Here is a 27,645-nt window from a genome sequence, read left to right as displayed (position 1 = left end):
TGTTTTCTGTAAACAGAAGTGGCCACTTTAATCTGGAAATCTCTTCTTGTGGATTCACTCTGTGGGTGAGTCTGCACTTCAGCTTCAGGCTACCAGGAAATGATTTTATTATTATAACTAGTAGCCAAAATAATGATGAAAGTTTACAATCAGCAGTACCTTACAATGAGCCTGACCGCTTTATAACATTATCTTAACTCTCGTGATATTGGTACTTTTGTCTTTTTTTTTCTTATAAATTAAGAAACAGAGGCTTAAAAAGACTGTACACTTCTCTCCCACTGGTAAGAAGTTTAGAATTGCTAGTCAGTCTGACCTCAGAGCCTGGGCTCCGACGACTGATAACCCCAGAACTTCTCAAAATGTGCTGTGTGGAGTGATCCTGGGTGGTTTATAGACAAGTTATGTTTTAACAGTTCACATTGTTAGAAAGAAAGATAACTAGCACAGGTAACCTTTCCCAGACCTTATTGCTTAGAACAAGGTCAGGGTAGATTATGAACTTGTTTTGTTTTAATCAGGTGGTTAAAAAAATGTTAACAGTACAGTTGATAATCCAGTATTGCAAAAATCAAGAAGGTGCCGGGCAAGTAACGAAAAGTTGGAAAACAATGGGCTACACTTTTCAACAAGGAGGGGAGAACATTAAGACTGCGGCATGAAACACAAGGTCCAGCTTCGGCTGCATGCAACTCGCTTCACGGCATCACCACTGTGGATCCTAGTTTTTCTCTATAAAATATCGGCTGAAACTTGGGGGTCTCAGAGCTCTAAACTACATGGTCTTAGAACAGGCCTTTGAAATAAGAGGCACCTTCATTTTTATATCCTTTAAACTGCACGTGCTCCCCTCCCTTTATCTAACATAAATAAGTAAATAATAAAATATGTGACCTAATGCCTTAGCTAACCATTGTGGCCTTACTTTATTTTATTACCCAAATGCAAAGAAATAGGAAAAACTGTCATAAAATACAAGCCATGATATTTTTGTAAGACAGAGTCAAACACAGTTGCTCTGTCACTCATCTTTGAAGATTCAATCAACACATGGACACTAAGAAGTATATGCAGAGTGTGGTCCGAACAAATGTTGGTAAACTCTATATTACTGGGTCCATGACAAGATAAGAAGCTTGTGCCAGAATATGAAATACGTACGTCAAGAAGCCCATTATTCACTTTAGATCATTTTTAATAGCAAGATTTTCTAAATAAAGGAAGCAGTTACAGTGATTTACATTCTGGTGGAAGTTTCTTATCTAGCACCAAACCGATGGCCGGCCAGCACTCTGAGCAGGCATACCATGCACCGTGCCCTTCTAAGTTTCATGGTGTGCGTTTCCCTAGCTCGGCTCGGGTACCCCAAGCTGCCTCCATTGAGAAATGGCACATTAGGCCTTTTGAAGTGTTTTTCTTTTGAATAGTCAGAAAAATAAGCACAAGACCAAACATTAAGAGGAATTATTAGAGTGTGAGGCTGAAACAAATGTGAGATGCCCTGCCTCCTGCCTACAGGGCACCCACGTGATCTCCACAGAAAGCTGTGTGGGTTTGCTGCCCGGGTGTTTCTGCACAAAATAAACATTTGGCTCTTTTTACTCAGTGAGGTTGGGAGAAGGCCATGTGAAACTTGCGAGGGATCAATTCTCATTTTGTAGACCAACCAATAAATTATAAACCTAGTGATTTCTGCAAACCATTTGCAAGGCATTAATCGCTGTAATTTGGAGGTCCAGGGCTCTACAGCCACATTGCGATCGTGTCTGGAAGTCTCGGGGTATACGTGAAAAAATGTAATTAGCATCTGATTTGAGAACCATGTTCACACCCAGTTTCCCCAAGTAGTGGCTTAATAGTTCCAACTTTTTTTCTTTGTATTCCCAACAAAACTCATATACTGCCTAAAATGGCTAGAAAAAGATTTATATTTCTGATCCAAGAGGATATATTTTCCCTCCAGAACAGGAGTGCTGAATAGTCCGCTGGAATGAGTTATACCATGTAAAATATTACTAACAATTAGCCAAACCAAAAACAAAAACAAAAAATCTCACACTTATAGACAGCCAGAAAATATAAGCCAGGGGAAACACAATCCAAATGTGGAGTCTGCCAATAAGCTACACCTTGCCGGCCCGATGCTCCACCCAAATCCTTCCCCTTTGGAACTTATTTCTACTGAGACCATTTCTCTGTTCCACAAATAAAACTAGATGTTGCTAGGAAACAGCCCAGATTCTCAGGACACAACCGAAGGGGAGCAGCAGCTTCCTACCGAGAGGTATAGAAACTGAAGCTATTTCCGACATACGTGCTACTGTTACGAAACCTGCATTTTCAGCACATCTATTTCACAGAACTCAAGAACTGTTTGGCCCAACAGCCTTCAACCTAAGCCATAACTGGGAGCCGGAAGCTCTTTTCCCCATCCTAGTCCTGCATTTTTCTCTCTTTTTTTCAAGTCTTCTCCCGATGTATCATCTCATCTATCTTCATTTGAAAATGACAAACTAACATATTTCCAGGTTACTAATTAGTCCCTGGAAGACCCTCCGTTACATTATTAGTCCTACTACGCTCTTGACCATTTCCACGTGACTCGGAGTTGCTATTTTCAAATAACAAGTTTCTTTATTTCTTTTCGAAACAACCTAGTGGTGTTCACCTATGTTAAAGCTTCCATGAAGCAGTCACCGCCGACGTAGCCCTCTCCTCTTCGTGCTGCCTTTAAAGGCAGCTGCTGTCCCTCTTTTCCCTTCCTCGTCTTTCTTTAGGTCCACCCCAGCAGCTCACTGAGGAAGAACTCAGAGAGCCTCACCGAGGACAGAGAGTGGAGGACTCACACATGTGTAGTAAGAAATTTGAAGTGCCAGCAGCTCCTTCTAACTCTCTTCTGTCATCCACAGCTTTCAATCTTCCTGATTGTCACCTCATGATCACTTTATAGATGCAAGTCAAGATATTACAACCTTCCACCAGAGTCCCAAGTACCAGAGAAGGGGAAGTTTAAAGACTCCCAGTTCGTGATGCTCTGGCTTTTCAGCATAGAAGGAAGTTCACCAAAGTCCTCCCCTTACATCTATCTCACTGGTCAGAACTAGGTCACCTGCCCACTCCTAAACAACTCACCAGTCAGACGACCATACAGAGTTAGACCTTTCCTGAGTGTGAGCAGGGCCTACCTGCCTGAGGTCAAGGGTTGGCTGCCCACACCTTGACCCCAGCAGGAAAAGGGGATCAGGAAAGGGGTGCCAGTTAAAGACCACAGTGCTGCTCCTCATTCTTCTCCAAGTGGGATGGCCACGTCCCCACAGAAGTGAGGCTGTCTCCAGGACAGCTTGCCAGGGCCTCAAGCAAGAAATGGCTATCTCTGCATAAAGCCAGGTCTCTTTTCACTCACACTGAGACCCCAGGTAAGCCAGTCTTTCTTTTAAGCACAGTCATGGCCCTGACACTATATAAATGAACCACAGTTAAAATTTTAGATGCTGGGACCCATCCATGCCTTTTAAACCCACTCAGTATAGAAGACCCACTAAAACCAACAACATGCCTGAGAACACCAAGTACCTCATTCTACCTGTGCAGTATTTTTATTTGTAAATGCTACTCTGTATCTGTCCTCGCCCGTTGAGAGGTCTGAGGGAGCCAGTTCGTCACCCTCTCCTGTGCCAGGGCTCAAAAACTATTAGAAAACACACTAAGAAGAACAGATGAACAGACGGGACTCAAAGTATTATTTATTATTTATTTGGAGTTCTCTGAAAATAGCTAGATGGGGAAGTTAAGTGGAACCTCTTACTGCCTACCCGAAGTCAAAAGCACAGATGGAACTTCAGTTTCAGGCCACACCAAAGTCATTAGTTCCAGACCAGCCTTCCTAATGGAAACTATAAAAGGAAGAGGTAGTGGTTTCCAGATATTGCCCCACAGGTGGTGTAAGACTAAAATCCTAGGGAGAAGAGAAACTTACAAGGTGACTCTATGGCCACTTAGATTTTGGCCAGGGGTGCAGTGCAGGGAATGAGGGTCCATGGTCGTTCTGATGAGCTGAGGGGGCGGCAATCTCCAGGCAGAGCACTGGAAAGAGTTATGGAGAAGCGAAGGCCAAAAGCCCACATGTGGATCCCCCACGGGCCTTTGGTTGAAATATGGACCATGCATGTGCAGGCTAAGACTACCAAGGCTTTCCAGACAGTGGCTGCTACCGGGCTGAGAGTCAAATGGCGATAGCAGAGGGCGAGCCGTGCTAGAGAACACTGCAGTGACAGCCCAGCCAGAGCAAAGAGACCTGTTTAACGATACAGGCATCCAGCTGAGAAGTCAGAAATGCCCCTACTTAGGGATAAGGACACAGTCCTAGAGTCAGGCCTGCTGGAGACCCACCTAACAAAGCCCGAAACCAGGCCCTAGCAAAATCCACAGGACGCCAAACCTAGAGGCTGAATGCCATCAAGTTAGAAGTGCTGGCGAACCACAGTGGGCTTGCCCCTGGTCCATCTTAACTAAGCATAAAATTGTACCTACCAAATTCAAGGAAATAAATCTGCCTACTTGAATAAAAATTAGCATTAAAACAAAAAATCACTCCTCAGAACTCAGACTTTCTACGATACAGAACCTTCAATGTCTAGTGTAAAATCCAAAATGGTGCTAGACATGCAAAGAAACAAGAAAACGGGACTACAGCCCTGCAGAACTACATGAAATGATTTAACATATATGTAACTGGATTCCAAGAAAAAGAAGTGAAAACACAGAAAAAAACATTTGAAGAAACAATGGCCAAAATATTCCAACTTTCATCAAAAACATTTACTTACAAAGCTCAGAGAATTCCAACCAGGATAAATTAAAAAAAAGTTGTAATTCACACTTAGGCACATTGTAGACAAACTGCTAAAAAGCAGGATAAAGAGAAAATGTTGAAAGTAGCCAAAGTCGGAAAAAGTTATTTAAATACAGGGGAGCAAAAATTCAATGATGACACATGAGAAACATACAGAAGCATCTTGAAATAAACTGAAGAGGAGTTAGAGTTAGCACGTTTCAAGAGATTTATTTCCTAATTCTACTTTCCTACATAAATCCTTAGACTGATTCAAGACTTAGAACTCTGACCTCTATTTCTGCCTCTAGAAAATTAAACATAAGAACATGAAGATTTTGCGGCCTTGGTCATTCAGAGATAGGATAAACTTGGCTGTGAATTCCTTAGTTCCTCCTGGATTAACTCTAGATGGAGAAATACAACAAGTGGGTTGGGGAAACAGAAAGAAAGGTGGGGGAAAGTATAAAGTAACAGGAGTCAATCAATGCCTGACGTGACTCTTGCATCTTACAGATTAAGTCATTCATACAGAAATAATGCCATACAGAAAAGACAAAATGAATTATGTCCAAAAGAAATATCACATAAAAAGCATTTAAGAAAAACACAGTCTACTACTCTTTGCAGGCTTATATTAAGCATTAGAAAATCTAAAATGAGATGAAAGGAAAAAGTATCGTAAGAAAAGTGAAAAGAAAAAAGTTTATGAAATCCAAAAGAGTGAAACTATATCAAAACCAAAAGAGTTTCTTCAAAACAGCGAGATATTTTGTGAACATAATAGATATCGGATATACAAATGTAACCTTTAAATCATGGGACTTCCTCACTTTGAATATATATTTAAACACAGTTGGGGGAAATGCCGAACTCTGAAGATCTTCCCCTCTTTTGTTATCATTAGAAGAAAAAAACTTCACTGATGTTCTCTTTGCCATTTTAGGTTCCTTGCTATCCAGCTAGAGTAAACATTAAGAGATATAAAAGCAAATACAAACTGATTCATATCAAATTCCTTGTCCTGGAGCAACATAAAGTGTAATGGGTTTAACATTCCAATACAATTGCAGCAAGGATGTCACTTTCCCACAAACCAGGGTTTCTCGAATGTGGCACTGTTGACATTGGGGACAGATAATTCTTTGTTGTGAGGGGCTGTCCTGCGCATGTCAGGGTACTGAGCAGCAGCCCTGGTCCCCCTTTTCCCCCACCAAGTCGTGACGACCAAACGCGTCTCCAGACCTTGCAGAACGTCCTGCCGGGAGAAAAACCGCCCTGGCTGAGAAGCACTGCTGTAAATAGGTCTTTTCCCCTCAACTGGTTTATTTAAAAACAAAGAAACATGCTTCATTTATAATCCACATCGAAAGCAACACTGTCGTTCTAATAAAACAACTGGTGTTCATTTTTTGTGATTCCCATCATTCAGTGAACAACTTCTCTAACTTTGGGGAATGTTAGACTTTTTTGTCATTCGATTTACATTTTCATTGTGGCTGGTTAATAAGTGTTGACCTTTGCTTTCAAATAAAGCAGACTTTATATTTTCTGGGATACGTTATTCATCATTCACCTACCTACAGAGACAACTAAAGAGCACTGGGACACCTATTAAAACAAACAGCAACCTTTTTCTAAGTCATACATTAGAAGAATATGACACTTTCTTCACCAAATTGATCTAGGACCCATCAAAGATTCCAAAATAATACTTTAGACTGAAAGTTGTCCTTAATAAAATTCAACCTTCAGAAAATGCAGGACATTTTTTTCAGATCAGTTATCTAAATCTAGAAATCTTTTTCATCAGCGTAAAAAACATTCATCAATGCCAACAGCCATCTCTTTCCAATGTGGAACTATTGATCAAGAGCAATGTGAAGTTTTAGAAAGAAAATACTGTGAAATCTGAAGGTTCTGGCATTTAATTGGGGTAGAGATATAACTGCAGAATTCACATCAGCAAAGGAATTTATAATTGTCCTTCCCCCACTCAAAGAGGAAGAAAGAAACCCCAGAATCTTGCTGTTTTTAGTTATATATGGGAGGGGTTTTTTTACAGGAGAAATACAGAACAGTATAAAGTCAAGGTAAAATGTAGGTTCACAGCCACAAGCAAGTCCATTGCACTTGACTTACCTATGTGATAAAGTCCAATCCAGTCACTGGGGTCCACCTCCTCTTTAATGTCCCAGAAGATAATGAGGTTCTGGGCTTGCCCCAGCGTGTACTCGTACATGCTGGCAGTCAGGCTGGAACGGCTCTCAGAGGTCACCAGGTCCGTGTCACTGTTGGCCCTCTGCAGGGTCATGTTCTCTGGCATGGAGCTCTGGGCGGCGAGGCTCTGGAGGTTCTCGGGGCTCAGTGTGTACCGCATCTGGGGATTGCGACGCCGCACAAAGAGCAGGTGCTCCCGGGCTGAGCTGGCCATCCTGTCGGCCTCTCTGGGGTTGGCTTCCTACAAAGCTGCAAGACAAGACAAGCACACAGCATTAGTGCTGCAACACAAGGAATTAGGTTTAAGCCTCCCAGACATAAAACCTTGAGGAGGGTCTATTAAAACCTGACCATGCACTAATCTTCCACTGTCAAAATAAAACCTCTTATTCTACTGTCAACTGCTGATGTCAGAAACAACGGAGGTCAGACAATGGCCAAGGCCATCACAAACCTGTGGCCCTTGATTTCACTCAGCACAGGTTCTGCCTAGGAAGGAAGGAAGAGGAGGATTTCTCCACCATCCCTTTTAGGTCTATCCCTTTTCCTTCAGAAATGGCACCCTCTTCTCCTTCACCCCCCCCCCACACACACACACACAATTATTTGCTGCTGCCATTAAATTTTAAAATAGCAAGACAAAAAAATTGACACACGTGAAACACAATTGAAATATTACACCCAGGACAAGTTCATTTGCTCAGTTTCCTTTGTATAGGAATGTAACTCACTAAAGTCTTTTTCAGGAGCTCCCCATTTAACTGCAGTGGCTGTCACAGTTAAAATTACAACATCCAACTATGCCCTATCCCTCCTTTCTTTTTTTAAAATAAATTTTATTGATTATGCCATTACAGTTGTCCCATTTCCCCCCTTCATTTCCCTCTACCCTGCACACACCCTCCCACCCACATTCCCCCATTTAGTTCATATCCATGTGTCATAAGTTATTGAGCTTCTACATTTCCCACACTACTCTTGCCCTCCCCCTATCTATTTTCTCCCCACCGTCTATGCTACTCATTCTCTGTACCTTCTTTCCCTCTCTCCTCCTCCCACTCTCTTGTTGCTAACCCTCCATGTCATCTCCAATCCTGTGGCTCTGCTCCTGATCTAGCTGTCCACTTAGTTTGCTTTTGTTTTAGGTGTGGTTGTTAATAACCCTGAGTTTGCTGTCCTTTCACTGTTCATATTTTTTATCTTCTTTCCCTTAGATAAGTCCCTTTAACATTTCATAAAATAAGGGCTTGGTGATGATGAACTCCTTTAACTTGACCTTATTTGAGAAGCACTTTATCTGCCCTTCCATTTAAATGAAGGCTTTGCTGGATAAAGCAATCTTGGATGTAGGTCCTTGCCTTTCATGACTTAGAATACTTCTTTCCAGCCCCTTCTTGCCTGTAGGGTCTCTTTTGAGAAATCAGCTGACAGTCTGATGGGAACTCCTTTGTAGGTGACTATCCCCTTATCTCTTGCTGCTTCTAGGATTCTTTCCTTCATTTTAATCTTGGCTAATGTAATTATGATGTGCCTTGGTGTGTTTCTCCTTGGGTTCAACTTCCTTGGGACTTTCTAAGCTTCCTGGACTTCCTGGAAGTCTATTGTCTTTGCCAGATTAGGGAAGTTCTCCTTTATTATTTGTTCAAATAAGTTTTCTATTTGTTACGCTTCCTCTTCCCCTTCTACCACTCCTATTATTTGGATGTTGGAATGTTTGGAGATGCCCTGGAGGTTCCTAAGCCTCTCCTCATTTTTTTGAATTCTTGTTTTTTCATTCTTTTCTGTTTGGTTGTGTCTTTCTTCCTTCTGGTCCACTCCATTGATCCCAGTCCCAGTTTTCTTTCCATCACTATTGGTTTCCTGTGCATTTCCCTTCATTTCCCTTAGTTTAGCCTTCATTTGTTCCTCTAATTTGTGACCAAAATCAACCAGTTCTGTGAGCATCCTGATCACTAGTGTTTTGAACTGTGCATCTGATAGGTTGGCTATCTCTTGGATGCTTAAAAGTATTGGCTCTGGGGCTTTGATTTGTTGTTCTGTTTCAGCCATAAGTTTTTGGTCAGGATGCGCCTGTTAGGTATGAGGGGCGGAGCCTTACATGTTCACCAGGGCGGGGCAACCCAGTCTCTGGGTTGTGACACTGTATGTGGGGGCAGGGTCAGAGAGGAAACAATGGTGTTTGCTCTGCTCTCTCTCAGATTTCAGTCCCCTCTGTCGCTTCCCACAAGCAAACTGGGCCCTTCTGTTGCTGGTTCCTGGGTGGGTGGACTTGTGTATGTTCTAGGATCCTGTGGGTTTCTCCAATGAACTCTCCTATGAGGCTAGGAGTCTCTTCCAGCAACTCAACCCCGGAAAGTTTTTCCATCCATGGTCAGCCAACCACCTTGTGTACTTCACTGGGTTTGCTTGTTTCCTCCCTGTGCCCAGGTCTGCCAACCACCTCTTTTTCCTGCCGGGACCCCTCTCAGCAGTCCTCAGACGTGACCCCTCTTACTGGTCTGTATGAATGGTTCATTGTCAAGACTTTCTACAGTTCAATTTTCTGTCTATTCTGGTTGTGTTTTTGTTTCTAAATCTTTGTTGTCCTTAAATTTGGTGGTGTGAGAAGACACAGTATTTCCACCCAGGGCCCCCATATTGGCTGGAAGTCCTCTCTATCCATCCTTTCTTGTTTGCTTTTCCTTTCAAAGCAATCTTTATGATCTGATGCACCATACAGTACCACATACTTATTTATTTGGTTATTGTGTATTTTCCCCACAAGAATATAAACTTGGGGAAAGACAGTCTCTTCAATAAGCTAAAACCAAATTTAAAACTTGAACATGAAGCTGAAACCATAAAACTCCTATTAGAAAATACATGCAATAAGTACCATGACATTGGTTTTGGCAATGATAGTTTGGATTTGACACCAAAAACAAAGGTAATAAAAGTAAAAATTAACAAGTGGGGCCAGTCCAACCAAAAAGGCTCTGTACAGCAAAGGAAACAATTATCAAAATGAAAAGGCAACCTGTGGAATAGCAGCAGATATTTGCAAATCATGACTCTAATAATGGGTTAATTTCCAAAATATAATTTTTAAAAATCATACAAGTCTGGTGCCAGGTAGGTACTAGAAATATAAAGGGAATAATTTCTAAAGTGTACGACTATCTAACTACTATGCTATAAACCTGAAATTAAGACAAAATAATACTGGATATAAACTGTAACAAAAAAATTTTTAATCATACAATAGCAAAAAAATACAATGAAAAATGGACAGAGGAACTAAATGGACATTTCCCAAAAAAGGGTATATAAATAACCAATAAGCACAAGAAAAAGTGCTCAAACAGCACTAATCATCAGGGAAATACATGTCAAAACTACAATGAGGCATCAGAATGGCTATCATCGAGAGGACAAGCAGTGGTGAGGATGTGGAGAAAAGAGAACTGCTGGTGGGAATGTAAATAACAATACAGCTATGATGCAAACCAGTATGGCAGGTCTGCAAAAATGAAAAATAGAACTAGGCTATGACCCAGCAATTCCACCGCTGGGTATTTATGCAAAAGAAATAAAAACAGGACCAAAGAGCTCTCTGTAGCCCCATGCTCACTGCAACAGTATTCACAGTGAAGATATGGTGACAACCTAAGCACCAACAACTAACGAATGAATAAAGAGGTGGTATAGGAGGTCTCTCCAGAAGGTATCCAGCCATATGATACGAAAAATAGAGACACTTATTGGAGAAGATACAAGAAAGAAGAAACACTGGAGAATGACGCCTCAGTCCCCTTCAAAGTAGGCACCTTGGAACCTCACACAGTTCTCCCAATAGTCATCAGCTACCCCATCATATTTTCTTGAATTTCATCAATTATCCAAAATCTCTACCCTTTCAAAGGTGATGTTAGTTTTGGGAAAAGCCAGAAGTTGCAGGGTGCCAAATCTGGGCTGTAGCGGGGCTGAGTCACCTGGGTGATTTGCTGTTTTGCCAAAAAACTCTGCACAAGACATGATGCATGAGTGGGCACATTGTCATAATGAAGCTGCCAATCACCACTTACCCATAGCTGTGTCCTTGTGAATCATCAAAATAAGTTTCTACAGAGGAATATTCCAGCTTAACACAAAATCTGATGCAAAATCTGATGCAGATTCATTGCTCTACTTGCTCAGTCATGTTGAATGCACCAGTAGCCACATAATATATATGCTCACTCAACAGTGTCTACCACCCCCACTGACTAGTACAGTGAAGTCATTATTGTTCATGCATGCACATTCCAGCCCACTCTCCTGGGCTGCCAGGTTACATCAATGTTATGTAAACTATTCTCATTATATTAACAATGGCTAGACTTTTTCTGGATAGACCTTGTATATACATATATATATATATATATATATATATATATATATAAAATGAAATATGATACAGCCATGAGAATCAAGAAAATCCTGCTAGTTGTGACAACATGGATGGATGTTGGGGCATTATGCTAAGTGAAATAAGCCAGAGAAAGACAAATATTATATTATCTCACTTACATGTGGAATCTAAAAAAGAAAAAGAAAAAAGTCAAATTGCTAGAAACAGAGAGTAGAAGAGTGGGTACCAGGAGCTGAGACACGAGACAAATAGGGAAAGGCTGGTGAAAGGGTGCAAACTTCAGCCGCACGGCGAACAAGGTCTAAGGGTCCAACATAAAGCATGGTGACTACAGCTGACAACACTGTGTGATAGAATTGAAATTTGGTCAAAGAGTGGAACTTAAATGTTCTCACCAAAGGAAATATATGTGAGACAATGGATATGCTCATTAACTAACTAGAAGGTGAAAATCCCTTAACAATGTATACATAAACATCACCACAATCTACACTTTAAATATCTTACAGTATCATTTGCTAGTTATACCTCAATAAAGTTGAAAGAAAACAAGACTGTAAGCTGCACAAAGGCAGAGATTTTCATCTGTTTTGTTGACTATCTTATCCCCAGTGTCTACAACAGTAGACATGTTAGGTATCGATAAGTATTTGTTAAAAGCAACTTCTGTTATTTTAATAGGTAAATATTATCATCACTGAATTAACACCTATGGCGGCAATGTTCAACCCGTGTGCCACAAGAACCTTTAGAACATGTGATACCCGACCATGCAGTCAGGGGCACTGATCCCTCTTCCCTTAGACGGTCAAATAAAAAAATGGCAACGGCCAACACAGCCAATGCCGTCCAGTGTGAATGATTCAAAGTTATATCTATTTTTAACAGATCAGTAAAAAATATATTTTTTGGTATGCCACAGAATATTAGTAATTAGTTTATGTGTGCCATGGGATGAAAAAGGTTGAAACTCACTGCTCTGTGGCTGAGAGTTGGAAGAAAAACACTAGGATTTGAAAACAGATTTCAGAAACTTAATGCTAGGACCACCTTTGCACATGAAAAACCACTATCAGTCTTCCTAGTGCTGGGTGACCCTGTGCTCAGGTAAAAAGGAGGAAAAAAATGTCTGTCCTTCCCCTGCCTTCCTATTCAACATGGCTTCTAGTTCCCAGAGCTCAGATGTCAACTATGTTAGAATACACAAGCCTTTGAGTTATACAGCTCACAACTCATATTCAGCTCTTAAAGAATTGTTTCTACATAAAAATTTAATTCCAACTCTGAAACTCACTTGTAAAGAACTTTTAAAGCCCACCACTCATAGACTGGTGACTACACATAGTGAGATGTGAAATCAGAGAGAGAAGATTAGGAGAGTTTGGGTGCAGAATGTGAAGTAATTCAGTTGGAACCACACCAAGAGTCAGGAGCATAGAGCAATTCCAGGGTCTTGAGCACAGGAGTCAAAATATGAACTGTAAGTATGGGATGGGAGCTTATGCAGGGCTGATTGTCAGAGGAGAAAACAGAGGTGGGAACCCCGTCAGCAGCAAGTTAGGGCATCTGGCACTGACTACTGAAAATGGGTTTTAGTTACACAAAAAGATCAGGAACATTTCAAAATAAAAAGAAGCCCCAAGACTTGGCAACAGACTGACTACAGGGGATAAAGATAAAGAAGAAATTAGGAATAAATTATGGATTTTCAATCTAAGTGAAAACAGAATCCCAGAAACTCTTTTTTATTGTTGTTCAAGTACAGTTGAACAACAGTTTGAAGTTGTCTTCATTTTCACCCCACCACAGTCCCCCGCCCCACCCTTCCCCACTTCCCACCCTCGAACCTACCCACTTTGGCTTTGTCCATATGTCCTTTATATATATATTTTTTTTCCTTGATGGACCTCCCTCTACATTCCCCCATATACCTTTCCTCCTTCCCCTCTGGTTACTGTCAAAATCCCAGAAACTTTTGATAAGGCTGAAACAAATCAATACCATTTGGGATGAGTGTGAAGTAAATGCAATATATCCATGCAACTATGTCCTAAAGACTCTTGTGAGGGCGGACATGAGTTGCTCATTGTTATGAGGCCAGGGGTAAAACAAATATTCCAATATAAGTTTCTGCTTAATAGTGGCCTTAGCATTTATTAATTAAAATTGACTGTGCCAATATATCTCTGAAGGGCTCATCAGCTCAGTGTTTAAAACCCTCATTCAGATGCTTTACTTTACGTATCTTAGATCAATGGAAAAGAGTAAGAATGCGTAGATTACAACGACCTGCTATCACCAAACCTGCTATGGAAAACTCCATTTTTCCCTTATAGGAAAAGTAATATATGTTTAGATTTTACATTTCCGTAATGAATAGAATCAAACACCATTCAAAAAATAAATTTACAAAGTTGCATAAAAATGAAAAAAAGTCAAACCACTCTAAATTTTACAGTTAAAAGTTTTAGTCTAGTGCTACTCAATCAATAAGGAATGGCTGCTTTTGATTTTCTGCTACTGGAATCTAAGAATTCTTCATTGACTTCTTGGTTGTTTCCATATCTATGCTCTCTGCAATGAGAAAGGCAAATTTTCCTCAGAAGATTATACATGATCTTCTGAAAAGCTTTAGAGGATAAAGCTCATAGTAAAGGAAACTGAATAGTCTCCACCATAGTTTTTTTCTTTTTCATATATTTTATTGTTTATGCCATTACACTTGTCCCATTCCCCCCCTTCATTCCACTCCACCCTGTCCACCCCTCCCCCACCATTCCCCCCTTTTGTTCATGTCCATGTGTCACAAGTTCTTTAGATTCTGTATTTCCCATAGTATTCCTGCCCTCCCCCTGTCTATTTTCTACCTACCATCTATGCTACTTATTCTCTGTACCTTCTCCCCACTTCTCCTCCTCCCACTCCCCTGTTGCTAACCCTCCATGTGTCCTTCGTTTCTATGGTTCAGCTCCTGATCTAGCTGTCCTCTTCGTTTGCTTTTGTTTTAGGTGTGGTTGTTAATAACTGTGAGTTTGCTGTCCTTTCACTGTTCACATTTTTTATCTTCTTTTTCTTATCCACCATAGTTATTAACAGGAGAAAGGTTCTTTAAAGCTCCTCCAAGAATCCCTCCCATGGTGAGCCTCGGCTGCTGCCCTGGGTCCCATTCCCAAAGGACGCGATTTACCTGGAGGTAGCACTCCTTAAATAAACCCTCCCTCTTCTCCTTGTGATTAGGTCTGCACTATGCTGTTCTCTCAGATAACAGACATCTGCTTAAACAACAACCCAAAACAAAATCACTTTTCTTCCAGAGGTCAAGAGAGATGTAATTACTAAGCACATTGCAAAACACCTTAGTACACAACTTCATTCCCCAAAGCAGCAGATTCTGTTTAGAACATACAGACAGTAGCAAATGACAAATGTATTAAGCAAATGTTTTTACCTAAATTATTTTTGCTAAAGCATTTGGAGGTGAATGTCAGTTTACTAAACCTCACCTGAAGGGTAATTACAGAACCCATGCATTTTCAAGTGATTTTCACCTACACTGGAAATAGATAAATAAAAGCAATAATACCTAATGTCCTTGTTTAACCCTGGAAAGTTCCCCAAAACGCCACACACCCACACAAACCCACACCTGTTTATAGAATGCTTCAAACTCCAGGTGTGTTTCACCACATAAGTGAGGAAAACAAAGAGGAATAAAACTCTATTTATGTGAAGAGACACTGAAGAACATTAGTCTGCAAAAAGGAGAGATGTGAGAGGTCTGGAAAGAGAAAACAGAGACCCACCAGCCCCAACAATGCCAGCTGGCATCTGAGATGAAAAAATTCATCACCAAACTCTCACCAAGGATCCCTCCCTCCCAGCAGTTTTCCACTGTGTCCACTGCTAAGACAAAGCATTCATAGTCATTGCCGGTGTTTATCATACACAGTTATAACCCAATGCTCAGCTTACTCGGCAAGACAGTGCTAGTAAAATGATTAAGGCCAATGCTTAATGATTAACTCTCTCCTGTACACCTGCAAATAACTGCCCATTACTTCAGGGTATTCGATAGAGAAGCCTGGGGTGACTGAAGCCACCCCTCACTTCTTCCCATGTAGAAAGTATCCAGAAATGAAATTTTCCATCCAGGCTGCTGCCCTTTAAGAAAAGGCTTTTCTCCCTGTAATTTTATCAAATGGTACCTTATGATCCCCAACATAAAAATAAGCCACTTGTAAATTTGGAAAAGGGAGGTTCACAAACAGAAATAAAACGTTTTAAATTCCAAAAGCTGTTGATTTTAAAAACTGAGTCCAACGGTGCTTTCAAGATGTTGATTTAGGTTTAAATCACTAATGCAATTAGACAAGAAAATAATTAAGATTTGGTTTAACTCTTCTCAGTTCTTTGAACTCAATAAGGTTTCTAATTCAATTATTTAATTAAACTGTTCTGTGCAGGTGTGATTAGACAACTCTCAAAAGAAAAAATCATCAGTAATTACACATAAAAATAAACGTAAAAAACAAGATGTGATTTTTTTTTCTCTCTTAAAATGTCAACTTTGGGAAACAGCGGTCCTGAAGAGGAAAGACGGACACTGCATGCCGCTGAGAGGAACCGCTTTCTGAGGCTGGCTCGGATTCCCTCACTCACACCCCCAGCTCAGTGCCCCGCCCAGGGCTCAGCCTAAGAAAGGAGCAGAGACACTGGCAAAGATTTACGAAAAGAAATGCTTATCACAACATTGTTCATAATAGGAAGCAGCTTGAAAGCAAAATAAATTTTCAACAATAAAGAAGAGTTCAATTATGGGGTATTTATTATAGACTACTATGGAGCCATTAAAAGCGTATTTTTAACATTTAACTTGGGAACTTGTTCACTGTACTATAACAGCTAAAATCAAGTACTGTTATATACACAATATCTAACTGACCCCTGAACCATGTGGAAGTTAGGGATGCTGATCACCTGGCTCAGTTGAAAATCTACATATAATCACTGCCACCCTAAAAAACTCAACTGCATAATAGCCTAATGTTGGCCAAAAGCCTTACCAATACCATACACAGTCAATTTGCACATATTTTGTATGTTACATGTACTATGTATTATACACAGTATTCTTATAATAAGCTAGAGAAAAAGGTGTTATTAAGAAAATCATAAGGATGAGAAAATATTTATAGCTCTGTACATATTTGTTGAAAAAATCCACATGTAAGTAAGTGGACCTGTGTGGTTTAAATCTGCACTGTTCCAGGGTAAACTGTACTCATATTGTGTTAATAAACACATATAGCAAAAAAGGTACTTTTTCAGCAGTTATAATAGTGAGATTGCAAATGATTTTCCTTCCTTTTTGGTATGGCACGTCAGGTGCAAGGGACAGAAACTCCTCTGATAAACTGAATCAGAAAGCAACTTTACTGGAAAGACACAGGGAGCCCGCAAAGCAAAAGAAGAAGAAAAAGAATGATCTGAAGATGCTCTGGGATGACAGTGGCCCCCAGGATCAGGCCACCCAGACATCTGTCCCCTCACCATCATGTTGCTCAGGACTGAGTCCTGGAAGACTGAATCCTACAGACCCGTAAAGAAGAGAAGACAACTGGGCCAGCAATTCCACCAAAACCGATGGCAGAGGGGGAGAAGGAATTCCTCAAGAAGTCAGCCGTTCACACAAGAGAAAATGAACGCTGGACAAAAATAAAGAAAAAAGAAAAAACGCTAACAAAACGTCAGCACCCAAATGACAGACCCTTAAATACACCGTGAGACAAGAACATAGGATGGCGAGTGTGGGAAGAACAAAGGCCACATCTTTATTCATTCATCGTAGCAGCTGGGGACAGACTCTCACAAGTCCCTTACTGGAATGAGAGTCATTGGCATCGACACCAATTTTTTAGAACACTGACTATACTTTTTAAATGCTATTAAATTAAGAGCAAAGCTTCATCTCAAAAATCATTTTTAAATGTCATGTCAGATTAGGAAAATGGAAACCAAAACTTCATATTTTCTAAACCAATCTGTTTTTCAGTAAGCACAGATGAAGTTCCACGGTCGATCTAGGTATTCAAAAAAAGGAAAGAAAAACTCTGTTTCCATATCAAGTACTGTGGGTCGTTTGCTTGTCTATTTACAAATATTGATGCTTTATGTGGGGGAAATGGAATCAACTCATTTCAGAGTCATCTCTTTGGAAAGATATTAAGCTTTCACTCCCTGTAAATCCTTAGGGGGAACAATGTCTTTTTTCTTTTGCATGGAATACATCCTAAAATATTATCTTCAGCTAATGCTGCCAAGAATTACCAATTGTTGGTAAAAGGTATTCAGATATTTAAGAATTCTGCAGTATTTCGTGTTGGTTGAAACACATTTAGTGGGAACGTTTTCCTTGCAAAGAGAAATGACAGACCATAAGCTCCTAGTTACTCATTGTCAAAAACTGCTAGAAAAGATAACCAACGGCGTTTAAATACAACTCTAATGGAATAAACTTCCATTAAACACCAGAGGTCGTAACTCTATCAACACCAGTAATTGTAGCACATACTCTCTGCCATACACAATACATTTTTATTATTATTTTTATTGTTGTTCAAGTTCAGTTGTCTCCATTTCCGCCCCCACAGCACCCCCTTGCTCCACCCATCCCCACCCCCCACCATGGATCCTACCCCACCTTTGGCTTTGTCCATAGGTCCTTTATACATGTTCCTTGATGGCCCTTCCCCTTCTTCCCCCATTATCCCCTCTCCCTCCCCTCTGGTTACTGTCTGTTTGTTCTTTATTTCAATATCTCTGGTTCTATTCTGCTTGTTTGTTTTGTTGATTAGGTTCCACTTATAGGTGAGATCACATGGTATTTGTCTTTCACCACCTGGCTTATTACACTTAGCATAATGCTCTCCAGTTCCATCCATGCTATTAGAAAGGGAAAGAGCTCCTTCTTTCTTTCTGCAGTATAGTATTCCATTGCATAAATGTGCCACATAGTTTTTTGATCCACTCATTTTCTGATGGGCATTTAGGCTGCTTCCAGCACTTGGCTATTGTAAATTGTGCTGCTCTAAACAGTGGGGTGCGTAGTTTCTTTTGGGTTGGTGTTGCAGGGTTCTTAGGGTATAATCCCAGCAGTGGAATTGCTGCGTCAAAAGGTAGTTCCATTTTTAGTTTTCTGAGGAAATTTCATACTGTTTTCCACAGTGGCTGCACCAGTCTGCATTCCCACCAACAGTGCACTAGGGTTCCCTTTTCTCCACAACCTCACGAGCACCCGCTGTTTTTTTAATTACTTATGATGGCCATTCTGACAGGTGTGAGGTGATAACTCATTGTGGTTTTGATTTGCATCTCTCTGATGGCTGGTGATGCTTAGCATCCTTCCATATGTCTCTGAGCCTTCTGTATGTCCTCCTCTGCAAAGTGTCTGTTCGGGTCCTTTGCCCATTTTATAATCAAGTTGTTTGTCTTGCTGGAGTGGAGTCCACACAGAACACATGCTTTAACCTTCAGGCCTCTCTCTTTCCTCTCCCACTGTCACCACAGTACTGAGCCAAGTTCACATCATGTATCTAGACCATCACTTCTGGGCAGGCCTCTCTGATCTTTGTATTTTCCCCAGACAATCCATCTACTCAGTCCCTGCAGCTCTTTTCAACAACACTCCCAACCAACTAAATAACACAATTAAGGGGCTAAGATGGAAATAAACAAAGGGGCAGGGATGGGACCACGTTTCAGCAGGGTGAGCAGGGCAGGCCTCGCACAGGCAGTGACATTTAAGCTGGTGAAGCTGAGGCCTAAATTCAGCAGGTCCAGGTGAGGTTAAAATGGCATGAATTTAAACAGTGGTTCTAGGGGTCAGGGTAGAGAGGAGACGGTGAATTTTTAAGTGTATATCTTTATACTTCTTAAAGAAACCTGAAGTTCCATATAAACTCCCCACACGAGCTTACCTACTTCACTACCCATGGAAATGCTGAGTACATCCAGCCCTGCCTATACCATTCTCCCCACTTTCTGCACCGTTCTCTCACCTTCAAGGTCTAAGGACCACTCTCCTCTCGAAGAACACCCAGACACAGGCCACATTCCTATCACCGAATTCCAGCGGCCTTTTTCACAGCATTCATATCAACTGTACTGCACAAAGCCCCATCACCTAAACATGAAGATGCATGTCTTCTCTCGCCAGAATATAAACTTTTTGAGGACAATTACTATTTTTCTTACATGCTACATCCTCCACAAAATAGTGAGTGATTAGCAAATATTTCCCAAATGAATGAATGAGTGGTGTTAACTGCTACTAATGAAAAAAGAAGAATGTAAAAAAAATCAAATCAATGGGATGAATACATGTTGACTTTTTTTAGACTTAACTAGCCATCCAAACAGATTTATTGAGTCAGGTGTCTACTATGTGATGAAAAATATATGGTAAGGCCCTTGCTATAGCATAGGAAGAAGTAAAAATCATCCTATATGAAATAAAGTGAGAACAATCAACTGTCTCCTATATTAGAAGGCGTAAGTGCAAAAGAGCTCACCATGGAAAATGATCAGGGGTGGCTACAGTGTTTAAAGAAAACCAAAACAAGAAAAATTAGGCTGGACCTTGAAAAATATGAAAAGGGTGGGGAAATATGGCATAAAGTCTAGGCCAAAGAAAGGATACAATTAAAAGGTAAGAGAAGATAGGAATTAGCTTTCAATTACCTCACTCTGGTCCAAACCACGCTCATTGGTACTCTGGATAGACAATTGCCTCCTTCCCTGATTGCCATCCTTGATTTCCTGCCGTCTACTCTCAACACAGCACCAGAGTAATTCCCTTCGAATGTCAGTCCAATTATTTTCTCCCTACCCATAACTCTCCATTGGCCACCACTTCACTCAGAGTAAAAGTCAAAACCCTTGGAATGGGCTACAGGCCCCACATGATCTGGCACCTGGTCCCCTCTGTCCTCATCTACCACTCTGGCCACCCAGGCTCATGCTACCCTGGTCTCACTGCAGCTCCTAGACAGCACCGGCCACACCACCCACAGGGCCTTTGCATCTGTTTTTCTTCTCTGCCACAGAAGAGTTTCTCTTCAATATCCACACTGCCCATTTTGTTACCCCTCCACATTTCACCAAAGGCCACAGTCTCAGGAGGACCTCCCCTAACCACACTGGGTAAAATTTCAACTGCCCCAACACTACCTATACTCCTTCCCTGCTTTATGTTTCCTCCATAGAACCTTCCACATTCTAACATACAGCATCTCTTTAGTGTCTACCGTCTTGTTCCACTTGAGTGTACGCTTCAAGAAGAGCTGGAAGTGACAGACTGATGTTCACTTCTAAGCGGTGATGATTTTCAACCATATTTAGATGATTTTCTTGGCAGGGCACCTAGGACAATGTCCACTCAATTAAATGGTCAATTATTGGTTTTGACATTAAAAGTGACTTGCCACCACAGTAAGATTTCTACATGAAGTCACTTCACTGGCAGAAGTTGCAAACACGCAGGTTAAATTTCACAGTCTGAGATTAGGAACAGATGCTTACGGTTATTACAGAGGTCAACAAAAGGTGCATTAGAACAGAAAAAGGAACACGGGATGGAATCAATCCATAGGACTAATCATGGTAGAGAAGGGAGTACCATGTAAATCATGAACACAGATGCTAAACATACCTCACCGTTCATACAAATAACAGTTCTCCACGCCAACCACACGCGAGGTGCTCCTCCAGCTCCAGGGCACCACGCATAAAACAGATGCCATTCTCAGGGAACTTACAGTGTTAAGATTCAAAAAGAATTTTCTAAATAATCATGAATAAATCACTCAATTCTAGTAGTACAGAGGATCATTTGGAAGAGCAGAAAAAATTTAAATGAACATCAATATACAAAATGTGAGAAAGGAAGAAGTTCTTCCAGTATCATGATCCTCTTATTGATGATACCAGCTTTAATCTCAATTCAAGTATTAGGATAAAAAATGTTGGAAAACTTCCCAAAAGGACCATCACATTTCCATGGCACTATTAGTTTTCAAATATTTTTTGACCAAGGTGAGATTCTTCTTAGCTAGGTACTCATTACGCAGCTCCACTCTGTTCAGGAGCTGGAGAAGAAAGAAAAAACATCACAAAACAACAAACTGAAGACTTTTAAATCAGTCCCTATTCAACCCATACAGCGATGGAGTTGATCCCTGCCAGCCTCATGTGTGTCAGTCACTCACTCGCGGAATTTCAAACGTTCCAACAATAACATCAATGCAAAGGGAAATTGCATGAGCTAATAAAAGACTCAGGAATTCATAAAACTTTTATGAATTCAAAAGGGGCTTTAAAAACTACTTGAATTATGTGCAAAACCACTGATTAATAAGGGTTTGGCAAAGTTGGAAGAATTGACAACCAAAGCAGAAGACAACTGAGAGCAATCTGAATGTCAAAGGAGGAAAGACAGGCCGTTAGAAGGCTGACAGATTCCCAGCACAGTTTCTATAACATTACTCTCATGGTTGTGGTAAGACACACAAATATCACATTGTGCTATCACACAATTTCCTTGAAAAAATTACCCCCCAACCCTGTAAAAGTTTCAACACTTCATTTGTTCTTTTTCCCTTCTAATAATCAAGCCATATTTGTGATTATAATTTAAGTTTTGCTGTCAGATAAGCTGATTCCCACAAGTTCAACTTCTGTGTATCAAGATCAAACCCTTTCCCCTACTTACTATGAAATTCAGTTTCCCAAAGTGAGGGAAGTTTTCTGGTATCTCTTGCCTTCGCCCTCACCCCCATGTTCTCTCTATAGCTACCCTATGATGGAGCAGCTAATTCTACCTCTGATTTCCAGATGAGGCCACCAAGCTAATGGGTGACACAGCTGAGACCCACACTGAGGCCTTTAAGGCCTGCTTCCCTCCCCATATGCCATAGTTCCTTGTGGCTTCAATAAAAGGGCCACATCACATGGCACCTAGGGTTACCCACAAAACTGGAGGGAAAGAAGAAATCATCTACTTACAGGGTTTAAACCCAGCACCTTGAATGCAGGTGCCAAGCAGCCTCCCACAGCCAGAGCAGAGCTCCTGAGTTAACTGACTTGCCTGGCTTTCTCCCACCTCTCGTTCTCATTTGGCCCACCTACCATAAGCTTTGCAATCACACGGAGTCGTCATTTACTTATTGTTATGACGCGGAGATTTCTTACAAGTCAACTTTCCAAGCCCATAATGTTGTCAAGAAGCGGCAATTTCCCTCTTTCAAGACAGCCTCCGTGGCTCTGGCAATTGCACTGAGCAGGCATGATAAGGAGCCCTGGAAGAGTGGCATGGCCCAGGCAGCCCTTCCAGAGTGAGACAATAAAAATCACGTCTCGTTTGCCCTTCTCTTCCTATCCACTCACTTTTAAAGGGCAACGAATACATATTTAAAAGATCGCCTGAGCAAGCACACGAACGTTTGTACTTAGAAACCCTGCCTCCTGTGTTAATGCTGAGGCGCATTCCATGGCATGTGAGTGTGTGTGGAAGGAAGACAGCGAGGGCTGCTTAGCCTACAGCCATAGGGGAGAAGGAGGAAACTGTGGTGCCCAGTCGGGGAAGCTCGCCTGCCTAAAGCACCAGTTTCCTCTCACCCAAACGCACTGATGCATACAACTACAATAGCTCTCAGGTTCCCTGAAGGCTCCCCAGCTGACTTGAGTGAGAACCATGTGTTGCAAGTTCTGACACAAAGTAATTTGGTCTCCTCCGGTTTGGCCAGGTGTCTAGTGCAGTAGCAGAGACACAAAAACTCCTGAACGTGGAACAAATGATACCTTATGGATGAAGCAATATTTCAAGTCTGGTGGAGTGATTTCTAGAGAACAGATAACTCCTACAAAATCATGATAGACCTGTTTTAATTAGATTAGATATCAGTTAAAGTTACACAATGGTAAAGTTGCCAGTTTCTTTCTAAAGATGCTGAAAGAAATTTCATTTCTAACTTATTCTAAGTTAGAAATAAGAATTTAGTTAGAATAATCAAATTATTCTAACTTACAAAGTTTGTAGAAACTGGATTTCTGCCCCCAAATTCAATATACTATATGAATAAGCATTTTAATTAATATCTATTCAAATAAATAAATCCATTCATTTTATAAATAAAATTGAATATTTATTTTTATTAGAACGCTACATTATTAAATTTAGAAAGATAGTATGGCTTTAAATAATAATTTCAAACAAATTAAGACACAAATCAATTATAACTGATTGTAATTGCGAAAAATGTCAAAACACCAAGCACTTATCACTCCATTAATCTAATTATTTTTTTAAAGAATCGGGATCCCAGTGTAAACCCAAAACCCACTGTTTGCAATAATAAGCCCTTCTATCCTGATACATGAGTAACTAGACTACAAAAAGAGATCTGGAATTGTAAGTGTAAGTATTTCTCTCCTCTCTGCCCCTGGAAGGGGAAAGTGCTCCCCAGCCGGCCCTCTGGGGGTACCAGGGCCTGGGTGAGCAGCCAGGCTGAGCACCAGAGAGAGGGTTACACGCGGCTGCAGGCTCAATCCAGGGTTCCTGAGACAAGGCCCAGGCCTGGGATCACCTGACATTGTTTTTTCTCATTTTGGTTAAGCAAGTCCACTCGGGTTTCTGTCACAGACTTAAAGAATTCCACGTAATATCCTAGATACCTCCCACTGTTTAGTATACAACACCTAGTGAATGGGAGGAGCTGGGAGTCAAAAACTGAAAATTCCGAAGAATATGAGTTGACCTACAAAGCATGCTTAACCGGAGAGGGGCCGGGAAATAAAGACAAGACTGTGAGAGGGTCATGAGGTGGGGAGAGGTAGATCAGAGAGTACAAACTTCCAGTTATTAGATGAACCAATTCTGGGGAATCTAATTTGTGTTGTAGTTAATAATACTGTTTTATAGACTTAAAAGACTTATAGACCTTACATGTTCTCACCACAAAAAAGAAATGATAATTAAGTGATGTAATTTTTTTCTTAGAATGCTACATTATTAAAGTTGCAAAAGTATTACCTAACTATGGTGGCAATCACTTGCAATATATAAGTGTATCAAATCACCAGACTGCACACCTTACTTACACTTACACAAAGCTATATGTCAATTACACAGGGGTGAGCAAAAGTAGGTGTACAGTCATTTATACAGAAAATAATACAATAGGACTTTCAGCCAAGATGGCAGCATAGGTAAACATGGCTTGCCTCTCTGCACAACATCAAAGCTACAACTACATTATAGAGCAACAATCACTCAGAACTACCAGAAATCAAGTTGAATGGAAGTCTGACAAATACAGAACTAAAGAAACCGCATCCATCCACACTGGTAGGAGGGGCAAAGAGGTGGAATGGGCTGGTCCCACATCCGTGTGTGGTGCTGAGAAATTTGGGAGGGATATCTTGGGGAAAAAGGAATCCCAGCCCCACACCAGACCCCAAGTCCAGGGTTCCAGTGACAGGAAGATAAGTTCCCATAGCTTCTTGCTGCGAAAACCAGGGTGATTGAGTTGTTAGAAGAAATTTTGGAGTCCCAAGCAATTCCTTTTAAAGAACCCATATACAGACTTAATCAGACTCACTCCCCCCCTGAGCTCCAGCAGTGGGATAGCAGCTTGAAAGGCACCAGGGGCACACAGGGAGGAAGTGAACCATGGGGCATCAAGGTGAAAGCTAGGTGACAGCTTTCTTCCAGACAGAAAGGCAGGCACAGGCCAATGTCCCTTTTCTGAACCCTCCACCCCCGGAGCCACAGAGCCAGAAGGCAGATGCCACATCTGAGACTCCCTCAACTTGGCTAACACTGTTTGCACCACCCTGGAGATCCCCTGAGATTCCATCCCACCCAACTGATGGGCCCACCCAAACTGTTCACATGATGTTTTAATATGAATGGCAGGTCTTGGTTCATGTTTCCTAAATCCTATCAAACAAGCAACAGCATGCATCAGTAAACCCCCAGACCCTGTACCTCTTGCTAAGTGATTCCAGGCCTGGTACTAGCACCAGCCAGCTTAGATTCACAGTTTGGCTTCACCTGGGACTCTCTAAGCCCAGCATAAGTAGCAGCCATCTCAGACTGCTTCATAGCTCATGCAGGGTAGCCCCAAGCAGAATGCAGGTGGAACCAGCCTTGTCATGCACTATCCAGGAAACCCCAGAGCCTGCACAATCAGTGGACAGCTACGGACCAGGTCAGAGTACCACCACCCTGCCCCTGCACAGTTGAATCTCCAGGAGGGTGGAGGTTGGTGGTCTGTGGTCAGTGGTCACAACTAGTCCTTGCAACTGACTGGCCTGGGTAAATTCCTCCCACTGATCTGCCAACAGCGATTAAGGTTCAATCAGAAGAGGAGGATATACTCAGCATACACAAAGTGTGCACTTCAAGTACCCAGCTTGAGTGATATGGGGAAGCTCTGTCACTGGACCCCATAAGACATGTGCTATATTAGGCCATGCTACCATAATAGGGAGTCACAGAAGATCTACCTAATACTTAGAAACAAACACAGGGAGACTGCCAAAATGAGAAGACCAAGAAACATGGCCCAAATGAAAGAACAGATCAAAACTCCAGAAAAAGACCTAAACAAAATGGAGATAAGCAATCTGTCAGATGCAGAGTTCAAAACACCAGTTATAAGAATGCTCAAAGAACTTAGTGAGGACCTCAACAGCATAAAAAAGATCCAGTCAGAATGAATAATTCACTAATTGAAATAAAGAACAATTTACAGGGAAACAAAAGTAGAATGGATGAAGCCAAGAATCAAATCAATGATTTGGAACATAAGGGGAAAAAAGAACAACCAATCAGAAAAACAAGAAGAAAAAGGAATCCAAAAAAAACGAGGATAGTATAAGCAACCTCTGGAACAATTTCAAGCATCCCAACACTTGCATCATAAAGGTGCCAGAAGGAGAAGAGAAAGGCAAGAAACTGGAAACCTATTTGAAAAAATAATGGAAGAAAAATTCCCTAATTTGGTGAAGGAAATAGATATGCAAGTCCAGGAAGCACAGAGTCCCAAATAAGATGGGTGCAAAGAGGCCTACTCCAAGACACATCATAATTAAAATGCCAAAGGTTAAAAATGAAAGAGAGAATCTTGAAAGTAGCAAGAGAAAAGAAGTTAGTTACCTTCAGGAGAGTTCCCATAAGACTGTCAGCTGATTTCTCAAAAGAAACTTTGCAGGCTAGAAAGGATTGCCAAGAAATATTCAAAGCCATGAAAAGAAAGGATCTGTGGCCAAGACTGCTCTACACAGCAAAGATATCATTTAGAATCAAAGGGCAGATAAAGAGCTTCCCAGACAAGAAAAAAACAAAGGAGTTCATTGTCACCAAGCCATCATTACATGAAATGTTAAAGGGACTTTTTTAAGAAAGAAAAGAAGATTAAAACCTTGAACAATATAATGGCAATAAATATATTATCTATCAATAATTGAATCCAAAAAACAAACTAAGCAAACAAGAAGAACAGAGTAAGAACCATGGCTATGAAGAGCATTTTGATGGTTGCCAGATGAGAGGGGGTGTGGGGGAATGAGTGAAAAGGTGAGGGGTTAATAAGTACAAATAGGGCCCTGACTGGTGTGGCTCAGTGGACTGAGTGCTGGCCTGTGAACCAGTGGGTCTCTGGTTCTATTCCCAGTCTAGGGCACATGCCTGGGTGGCAGGCCAGGTCCCTAGTAGAAGGTGCGCAAGAGGCAACCATACATTGATGTTTCTCTCCCTCTCTTTCTCCTTCCTTTCCCCTCACTAAAATTAAATAAATAAAATAAAATAAAAAGTTTACCAAAAAAAGAAGTACAAATAGGTAGTTACAGAATAGCCATGGGGGTGTAAAGGACCTATACTGATAGGAAATGGAGAAGCCAAAGTACTCATACACATGACCCATGGACACAAACAATGGTGGGGGGCTTTGCCTGAGGGAGTGAGGAATGCTGGGTAGAGAAGGGCAAAGAGAGAAAAAAATCAGAACAATTGTAATAGTATAATCAATAAGATATAATTTAAAAAGTAACACAATAAATAATAATATAAGAATAAGGCCCTGGCTGGTGTAGCTCAGTGGATTGAGAGCAGGCCTTCAAAATAGAGGATCACAGTTCAATTCCC

General features: G+C 41.1%; 1 protein-coding gene across 2 annotated transcripts in view; it reads right to left on the bottom strand.

Annotated features, from left to right (window-relative positions):
- Nucleotides 1–27,645, bottom strand: part of HECW2 (HECT, C2 and WW domain containing E3 ubiquitin protein ligase 2) — a 363,235-nt gene that overhangs the window by 218,844 nt on the left and 116,746 nt on the right. For both annotated transcript variants that reach the window (XM_037043720.1, XM_037043719.1), the window contains exon 2: nucleotides 6,974–7,300. In XM_037043720.1, the coding sequence (XP_036899615.1) occupies nucleotides 6,974–7,265 (292 nt within the window). In that variant the 5' untranslated portion in view covers nucleotides 7,266–7,300. The remainder of the gene's footprint in view (nucleotides 1–6,973; nucleotides 7,301–27,645) is intronic.

This window comes from Sturnira hondurensis, unplaced genomic scaffold (assembly GCF_014824575.4).
Source record: "Sturnira hondurensis isolate 20B ecotype Veracruz unplaced genomic scaffold, ASM1482457v3 Scaffold0004136, whole genome shotgun sequence".
Taxonomy (NCBI): domain Eukaryota; kingdom Metazoa; phylum Chordata; class Mammalia; order Chiroptera; family Phyllostomidae; genus Sturnira; species Sturnira hondurensis.
The sequence above is the reverse complement of the archived record's forward strand: the minus strand, read 5'-3'. Positions and strand labels throughout refer to the sequence as shown.